The following is a 9512-nucleotide window of genomic DNA, read 5'->3' as shown; positions in this document are numbered from 1 at the left end:
TTTTTTTTTTTAAAGATTTTATTTATTTATTTGAGACAGAGAGAATGAGAGACAGAGAGCATGAGAGGGAGGAGGGTCAGAGGGAGAAGCAGACTCCCTGCCGAGCAGGGAGCCCGATGCGGGACTCGATCCCGGGACTCCAGGATCGTGACCTGAGCCGAAGGCAGTCGCTTAACCAACTGAGCCACCCAGGCGCCCCGGGAAGCTGATTTCTCACATTTTGCCAGTCAGCCGTTCCCAGTGAGGGGGCTGAGAGAGGATCTGTGGCCGCAGGACCTTACCGAAGGAGCCCAGTCTTCCTCCCTTCTTTGCCTCCAGAGGCAAGCTGACTTCCTTTCTGATTGCAGAGCCGGGGCCAAGAAGCCGAGGGGCCTAAATGAAGCTCAGAGCCGAGAGACTGTGTGCACAAGGCAGAGCCTCAGGAGCTCTTGGGAGCTTTAGGTGGAGGAGGCTTTTATAGCTGCTGCTGGCTGGTGGAATTTGTGCCCTCCCAGGAGGGAGTGGGAGCAGGAGTTTGTGGGGAGTCTCCCAAGCTGGTTAGGACAAGAACAAGAAGCACTAGGGAAGTTTGCATGAGTTCAGGTTCAAGACTCCCTCCATCCTAGCTCATCTCCAAAGAGTTGATGTGGTCCCGCACCCATTTCTTCTGTGGGTTGGCACACACCTGGCGGTGCTTCCGGGTGACGAAGCTGTGGGAGAAGAGGACAGGATGAGACCTGGTCAGCGCCCGGACAGCCAGTTTTGGGGATGAGGTGGACTGAGCCACAAGGGGCTGAAGATGATGGTACTGGGGTGGGGCGTTCTTGGAGCTCTGTAAGGTTGGATTTGTAGCTTTTAAGGAAAGGACATTTCCTCTGCTGTTGGGTCGTAGGGCTCCCAACCAAAAGCAGATCTGTGTGCATGTTAACCCCCACACAAACCCATGCAACCTGGAGAGCTAAGGGCATAGGGACCCTGAGGAGTCTAGGATTGAGCTCGTCAACCACTAGCTTTCCTCAGTGCATCTCGGTTTCAGACTCTGTGCTGGGTGCTCAAGATGCAGAGAAGAAGAGGTGTCTTCTAGGAACTGAGTCATGGTTGACTAAGTGAGAGATAAGAAGTGGTTAAAAAAAACAACCAAAAGTGCGATTTGGCTTTAGATAATACAGCCACAGGGTGGACGCTCAACAGATGAATACATCTATGCGTGTGTGCATCAGTGACAGACATGACCTTGGGTCTTGATTTCACTACTCATTAGTGCATTCACCTTGGCAAATCACTTTGGGCCTCTGAATCTATTTGTTTACCTCTAAAATATAGATAGAAATCATTCCTACTTTGCACTGTTGTTGTGAGACTCAAATGAGATAGTATTGTGGAGGTGTGGAAAATACCACACATGTATTGTTATTGGGATGTTATGGGATTCTTCTTTGGGAGGGATCAGAGCCACATGACAAAGGTCCTGGTACTGGGTATCAGTGCTCAGCGAGGTCGAAGGCCCCGAGGTATAGCTGTTGTCAAAGCACTTCTACCAATGAACCCCGCCGGAACGTGGAGGCCTCTGGGAGGGAGAGGCCTTGTTTCCACAGGTGTTGATGGTAGGCGTTGGAGGTATAAAAGCCTGCAGGGCACGGCCTCAGTCCAGCTGCCTGCCTTGCCTGTTTGCTGGGAGACCGGCTCCATCTGGGGGAGACCGTGGGCCTAGTGAGCGGCGCTGCCCATTAACATGTTACTTTTGGGCCAGCCCTGTCTACTTGGACCTTTCTCCTTTCGGCTTCTTTAAGATGTTTTCCTGCACCTTTATGAGCCTAAAGGTTTTCAGACAAAGTGAGGACTTAGGTCGTCTGGTGAGAATGAGGGTTTCTCGGTTTCTTTTCAGGTTCTATCCTGGATAGTGTTTGTTCTCGAGGAAGCTGCCTCCCCTTTTCTGAAACTCAGAGTCACTTGACCATCTCTCTTTCTTCCATTCTAGTGTGCAGAGGAGAGAAAGGGAGCAGATGGAGTATTCTGGGCTCTCATGCCTCCTAGTGTTTGTTTGCTTATTTGGGGTGGTGAGGGAGCTTCAGACCAAGCCCCTGCCCTTGTTCAGCCACGAGTCCGACAGGAAATCCTGCAGACTTGCTATCCTCTCTCTTGGCCCCCTCAGCCAGTGGCCAGGAAATCAAAAGGGCAGGAAACGAATATCTAGAGTGAGGGCTTCTCAGGCCTCCATTTCCTCCTGAAGAACGTGAGACTGAGGAACAACCCCTCCTGGCTAAGCTAAGCTGCTCTCCCTGCCCCCACTTTGGGGACCTCCTACTTGCCTGACGCCCCTCCTGCCTCTCTTCCTGCCTGTTCTTTTGGGAGCAACCTCCTCCGCCTGCCCCTTGAGAGCAGGTGTTCTCAGAATTGCTGCCCTTTTCTGTGTTTTTCTCCCAAGTCTCTGGCCCTCAGTCTGGCACAGTGCGGGGGCTTAATGGGTGTTTATTGAATGAGTTAGTGAATGAACTGCATTCACTCATCAAGTTTGTCACTTCTGTGTATATAATAGTACATTTGGAGAAGGAGGAGAAGTTAACACTTATCAGGCACCAACTGTGTGTGCCAGGATATATTCCAATTTCGTTTTTCATTTCCTTGTTTTCCCTTTGACCCAGTGAGGGAAGTACTTCTTTTTCACTCCACTTCGCAGATGAAGAAACGGAGGCTCAGAGAGGTTAACTGCTGGGTCCAAGCTCCTGCCACTGCCAATTCTAACCAAGGCTGACTAGCTCTGGGGCCATTGTTCACCAAGACTCTGCTAAAGATTGCCACTCTCCTCTCAGGAGACCCTTTCCTCCTATAAAAGAATGTCCTATCTCTAGCCCCAACGCTGTTTTCTAGCTGCAAACCCCTCTTCTCACGCTCCTTGCTGGACATTGCCACAGGGTTTTCGTGCTGGCACTTTGGTTCTTTCCTCTTTAAACAGCTCTTCCTTGAGACTTGGCGGGGGCGGGGGGCGTCCGCCCTTCTCCAGCCGTCTGGGTAGAAACCTCAGTCACTTAACCCCCCTCTCGTCCTTGCTCCTGACCTCACCTCACCTGCCAGGGCTTGCTGACTCCACCTGTGATGGTTTCCTACCCCATCACTCCTTCCCTTCCCCTTCAGGTCCTGCTTAGCCTCAATACTGCTCACATGGATAACCGTAACAGCCTCTTAACTGGACCTGACCTTTCTAGGCTTTTCCCTGTGCCAGCTCATCTCACTCGCTCTAACGCAGCGTCATTGTGCTGACACTCGAGGCCCTCATTGCTTTTCTACACGGGGATGCTGCATCAACCAAAGGAGAGTCCTGGCGACATTCGCTCTGCCTAGTGTACCCAGTCCCTCAGGCTTTTCTCAAACACCTTTTGCAGCAAACTTCCCCTCACCCCCGAGGCTGGATGTGCTTCCTCTCTCCTTTTGTAATTTTTTTTAATGCAGGGTTACTCCAGTCATTCTGCATTTGTCTTTTCCTTGTATCAGACTGTGAGTCCCATGAGGGCAGGGATTGTGGTTTATTCATCTCTACCTTCCCGTAACAGGTGCTCAGAAAGATTTTTTTTCTTTTGAAAAATATTTGTTTTCAGAGATAAAATTAGTAGTGCTAAATATTACCACTATACTTTGAAGGACTCACCAGAACAAAAGGTAATTCTGAATACCTATAGCTTTGCAAGTGTCACAGGAATTTTTGGATTAAAAAACTTCGAGGGATGCCTGGGTGGCTCAGTCGGTTAAGTGTCTGCCTTCGGCTCAGGTCATGATCCCAGAGTCCTGGGATCGAGCCCCGCATCGGGCTCCTTGCTCAGTGGGGAGCCTGCTTCTCTCTCTGCCTGCCGCTCCCCCTGCTTGTGCACTCTCTCTCTCACAAATAAATAAAATCTTAATAAAAATAAAAAAACTTTGCTGTTATATAGGAAACTTCATGATTACCCCATTTTCATTCTTTAAGTCTCTATCATCTTAAATTTCTTTTTTTTAATTGTACACTTTATTTTTTATTTTTTTAAAGATTTTATTTATTTATTTGACAGAGAGAGACAGTGAGAGAGGGAACACAAGCAGGGGGAGTGGGAGAGGGAGAAGCAGGCTTCCTGCCGAGCAGGGAGCCCGATGTGGGGCTCGATCCCAGGACCCGGGGATCATGACCCGAGCCGAAGGCAGATGCTTAACAACTGAGCCACCCAGGCGCCCCTCATCTTAAATTTCTTAAGCAACCATCATTGTTGACCTTTCTGTAGTAGAAAGAGGAAGCTCCAAAGACAGGCTCTATCCCTCGCTTACTGTGCAACCTTGGGCAAGTCACCAAACCTCTCTGGGTCTCAGGTTCATTATCGAAACATGGAGAGAATTATGCATACCTGTAAGGGTTGTTATAGTGAAATTTAGGGGTAATCCATGTAACACATTTGATACACAGTAGGCACTTTCTAGGTAGTAGACTTAATTTTTTCAAATGTATTAGTTCGCATATTTAAAGGAGAATCTCATGTCATTATTTCTTCACCAATTGATAATTTTCTTTTAAATACACTTGACTGTAACTAGGGCTCTGGCCTCTGACCTCTCCTCCTTAGATCCTCTGAGGTTGTAGGTGGATTCAACTGGGTGTGGGATAGGGGGAATGTGGGGTTCTTAATTGGAGAAAGATGACTGTGTCGATCTTTTCTCCATGCAGGAGCATTGTAGGTCACATTAAAGTAAAAGTCATACTCCTAAAGATCAGAGACCTGACCCAGTTCGTCAGAGTGGGGAGAACCGCCCCAGGAGCCCCTTATCTAATCTACGTGATGGTGGGTGGGGGGTCTGAAGCTGCAGAGGGAGGAACTATGGCTAATTGAGCTGCTGGAAAATGGGTAGGAGTGGATAGGGTGCCCTCTTAGAGGGCTCCTGTGGGGGGCTGGCTCTGGGACAAGAGGTGTCCCTTCCTCACTCCCCCGTCCTCCCCACTAGAGGGTCCACAGGGCTGGGACTCACACGACTGCTGGTATGGAGCACTTGCTGCTGGTGTAGAAATACTCCTGGATGTGAGTGAAGGGCAGTCGGCGGGAGATGTAGGCAAAGCAGCAGGGTGTGGTGTCCGAAGCATCTGGGAGGAGAAAACAAGGAGACCCCTGTATTCATTGCCATTGCACACAGGGTATTGGGCTGGGTATGTTATCTTGGATAGACTCTTATCCTCCTTTAGCTGGAACTGAAGCTCAGAGAGGTAAAGTCACTTGGCCGTGGACACACAGTAGCAGAGTGGGGGATTCCAACAGAGGATTGAGAAGATCTCTGCAATCTTTCATCTAATCCTCGAGTCTTGCTTGTATCCTTCCCTCTACACCATAACCCTTTGCCTTTGGCTCTACGGATACGCTGGGCTTCCTCCTATCTCGTCTTGGGCCCCTTGCCCTTATTCTTGCCCTCCCAGAATCCTCAATAGATTCAGAACTTTGTTTCTTTGAGACCTACGGTGGGTTGGGGGAGGCTTCCAAAACTCGGACTTCATGGCTCAGCCTCAACCCTCAAGAGGGGCTTGAAGATGTGTATTGCATCCTGGGAGCCTCTGGCTGAGGCATGATAAGAAGGGCTCTGAACAGAGAAGGAGGCCTTTTTGTTGCTCAGTTAATTCAGGATGACCCTGGGAAGTGTCAGTTGCCACTTCCCGGTAAGGTAGGAGTGTTAAAAGCCAGCTACAACTGGGTTTGAACACCAGTTTCCCCACTTCCTGTGTGACCTCAGGCAAGTTACTTAACTCCACTCTAAGTCAAGCTCAACTTCTCTAAGAGTAGTGGCAAGTATTAAATGACATGGTACATGCAGAGCAGTCAGCATAATACTTGGTCCATACTAGGCTTTTAAAAAATCCTCTCCCGGGGCACCTGGGTGGCTCAGTTGGTTAAGCGTCCCACTGTGGATTTCAGCTCAGGTCATGATCTTGGGGTGGTGGGATCGAGCCCTGCGTCAGGCTCCTTGCTCAGTGGGAGTCTGCTGGAGATTTTCTCTTTCCCTTTCTCTCTGCCCCCCCCACTCTCTCCCTCTCTCTCTCTCAAATAAATATATCTTTAAAAAAATTAAAATTAAAAAAATTCCTCTCCCAAGCCCCACTTTTTCCATCTATGAAATGGGGAGAATATGACTGTCCCAAGCTTAGAAGTTTCTTAGGAACCCTGCTGGTGATAGGCATAAGTTAGCTGTGTTTCAAGGTCAGTTCAAGGCTGCCTCTGCCTGCTAATAGCCCCAGCATCGGTCTGCGCTCAGCACCTGGACGGCTTGGGTGTAGATCTCGAGGACAGAAGACTTGAGCAGAGAGGGTCCCTGCTGTGTGGTGGCTCCAGGGACAGCTGGACATCTGGGTAAAGCACTATCTGGGAATATAAATCACTGGGTTCCGACAGCATAAATGCTGCAGCCGGAAAGGAGGGCGAAGTCTGGGCCAGCATGAGGGTCTGGCTCAGGCTGCGGTGCTCGGGACCTGACTTACATGGGGAGGCAGAGGCAGGAGCGCAGACGGCGACGGCGGCCAGCAGAACTGCAAAGGTAGCTGCGGAGACCTTCATGGTACCTGCGGGTATAGGCTGCGGGAGAGCCACCTGCTGTCTCGGGATCCTCTGCAGGGATCCTCTGCTGCTGAGGCTGGACCTTTATAGAGTCAGGCCAGTAGAAGGGGCGCCCCCCCAAGGGGAGTTTCCAAAACAGCGGCCATGGACTGCTTGATATCATAAATGAAATTGCACAAAACGGAAAAGAAAACTGAAACAGCCTCCGGAAATTTGAGTCTCTCTCTCTCTCTCCTCCTCACCGCTTCTGGTCCAGAGTGAGCTCATCGGTTCCTTCTTTGCCCTCCAGAAGAGCTAATATAGGCTCTGGTGGTGGAAAACCTCCTCCTCTGATGGCATCTTCAGCTTCCTCTTCTGGGGCAGGGGTGCTCATCAGAGGTCAGGATGCTGCTTCCCCGGGGGCAGAGGAGGGCAGTTAGGATGGATTAGAAATAAACTCAGTGTTTATTTGGTTGCTTTCAATGTTCTTGCTCATGCATTACAGATCCGTATTTCCCCTCTCATCCATGGAAGGGAGGGTTCTCTGACATATAGCCCCCAAAGGAGGTGAGAACACCCACCCGATGGTGCCAGCCACTATTCTAAAGGTTTTACAAGCTCAACTCATTTACTATTATTATGCTCATTCCTGCCCCCCCCCCCATTTTACAGATGAGGAAATTCAGTAAACGCTGGGATCCCATCTCCTTTCTCAAATCTTCTTGGATACAAAAGTTACAGAATTTGAAAGCTGCAGAGGACCCTAGGGATCATTTCTTCCATGTCCTTCAATTGCGGAGGAGGAAACTGAGGCCCAGAGAGCAGAAATGACTTGCTAAGAACACACAGCAAATGAACGATGGGATCAGAACCTGGGTGCCCTGGTTCTTGCTTCAGTGCCCTGTCCACTCAGTACTACCTACCATGAAAATGTTCATGGTTGGGGACATCTGTGAACTGAACCCATGTGGGGTCTTGATTAGAGACAAGTTCCTTACTCCATTCCAATGACTTGGGTTCAGTAACTCTTCATCCATTCCTTTTGTTGTTGTTGTTAAAGATTTATTTGTTTATTTTTGAGAGAGAGCGAGCAAGAATGAGCTAGGGGGGAGGGGAGGAGAAGGGGCAGAGGGAGAAGCAGACTCCCCGCGGAGCAAGGAGCCCGACGTGGGGCTCCATCCCAGGACCCTGGGATCATGACCTGAGCCGAAGGCAGATGCTTAACCAACTGAGCCACCCAGGCGCCCTCTTCATCCATTCCAATTCGGATAATTCAGAATAGTGACAGTTTGGCCTGGACTGGGCTGGACTGAGGTTGAAATCTGAATTATCTAAGAGAAAATTGTCTATGGACAGTGACAAGAGCAAACACATTTAAAAAGAAAAGTAACTTAAAAAAAATAGTCTCCTACCAAGAATATTTTCTTGCTAGCTCTTGTGACATACATAACTTGGGGGCTGAGGGTGACTGACTGACCTAGAATGGGAAGACCTCTCGTTTCTCCTCACAGGGACTTTGAGGAAGGGTGGTTATTCTCATTTCACAGAAGAGGTCATTAAGGTCCTCAGAGTCATGTGGTTGATCAGTGGGATTGAACCGAGGTGCTTCTGACGACCAGGCTCGAGCCTTTTCCACTGAGTCACATCAGTCAGGCAGTTAGCCGTTACCGCGTCCTGTCTAGGTGCCGGCGGCTGTTCTAAGCCTGTCCTCGGAAGCCTCTCCTCCCCGCCTCATGACCTATTCACCCATTTACAATAGAAACGCAATTTTGAAAACCATGGCCATCTCATTTAAAGAAACACATGGAAGCACTTTTGAAACATTCATCTATCCACACAAAAATGGTCTACCTGTTTTAATTGTTCCCCTCACACAGTCCCCTTAGTTACCAAACATGTGGGAGGCCGTGTAGCCTGGTGGCCAAGAGCAGGGTCTTTGGTGTTTTTCCCATTTATTAGACAGCCTTTGGCCAGATACTTAATCTCTCTGGCTTCAGTTCCCTCATCTCTAAACCAGGGGTGATAATGGTCCTCCCCACAGCTGTTGAGACAGTTAAGTTCCTATGAATGTGTTCGTGTGCCTGACGCATGTTAAGTACTTAATAACATTAGCTGTTATTATCACGTTATTATAATGGCAGTCCCTTTAGGGATATTCTATACTTAGGCTTTTCAGCAGTCTAGATCAGACTCCCAATTAATATGGATTAGTGAGCTTTATCACAAAAAGTGTTTGTTTTTAAGCAGACAGGTCGGTTAAGGTGTAAGTTAAGCGACTCGCTGAGGTCGCATAGCCCACAGTGGTAGAGCTCGACATTGAACCCAAGTCTGTCTGGGTTCATAGACTTTCTACCACACTGCATTGTTTCTAGAGAAATCCTGAAACTTCTGCTAAGGTTCAGTTTGTCCATGTGAGCTCTATTTCTGTTTCCTTTCTCTGTCTCAGTTTCCCTCTTTGAGGAAGAAAGCAAAGTATTTTCCTGGATACCAAATATGCTGAGTTGGGACACTAGCTGAGGTAAGAAGTGAGATGGACCAACATGATCCTCATCCTTAATCCTGGTGAACCTTTCTGCTGTAAGTGTGTGTGTGTGTGTGTGTGTGTGTGTGTGTAAGTGGTAGTGAGAATGAGGGGTAGGTAGGATGGTGGTGTTGCTGAGCAGGAATAGGCAATGGGTATAGGCAATAGGAGTCTATTTCGTCCTTTTTGGTGGTTCCAGTGGATTGTGGGAACCAGAGAGAGGGTAGACCCTAATTGTAATTCCATTTCTACCCCTCATTACCTTCTGTGCAAAATCCGGTCTGGACTCATGGAATCAGTATATTCTCTGGTTTTAAGGTACTGATTCCATGAGGAAATCAAAGTGCAGGTTCAATGAATGACAACTATCCTTATGATTCACCCAGCATTTTAGGTCCCTGAAAATGAGGGATGCCTGTCTGTGTGACCCATGCATGGGTGGTTGAGAGAATCAAGGAGAGTAATGACTGTGGACGTGCTTA

The 9512-nt window shown here is 48.8% G+C and overlaps 1 protein-coding gene across 2 annotated transcripts; it reads right to left on the bottom strand.

Annotated features, from left to right (window-relative positions):
• Positions 1 to 28: 28 nt before the first annotated feature.
• On the bottom strand, positions 29 to 6608 carry CCL5 (C-C motif chemokine ligand 5). 2 transcript variants are annotated; one of them, XM_081805340.1, is made up of 3 exons: positions 6235 to 6372; positions 4963 to 5074; positions 29 to 689 (listed from the first exon to the last, which is right to left on the bottom strand). In XM_081805340.1, exons 1-3 carry the CDS (start codon positions 6320 to 6322, stop codon positions 602 to 604), a joined length of 288 nt encoding a protein of 95 aa, XP_081661466.1. In that variant the 5' UTR covers positions 6323 to 6372; the 3' UTR covers positions 29 to 601. The 2 variants fall into 2 exon arrangements, with proteins under 2 accessions (XP_081661466.1, XP_006744171.1); XM_006744108.3 differs by lacking the exon at positions 6235 to 6372 and adding an exon at positions 6455 to 6608 and having other exon boundaries at positions 32 to 689.
• Positions 6609 to 9512: the final 2904 nt, after the last annotated feature.

This window comes from Leptonychotes weddellii, chromosome 15 (assembly GCF_054177405.1).
Source record: "Leptonychotes weddellii isolate Sample4059 chromosome 15, ASM5417740v2, whole genome shotgun sequence".
Lineage (NCBI taxonomy): Eukaryota > Metazoa > Chordata > Mammalia > Carnivora > Phocidae > Leptonychotes > Leptonychotes weddellii.
The sequence above is the reverse complement of the archived record's forward strand: the minus strand, read 5'-3'. Positions and strand labels throughout refer to the sequence as shown.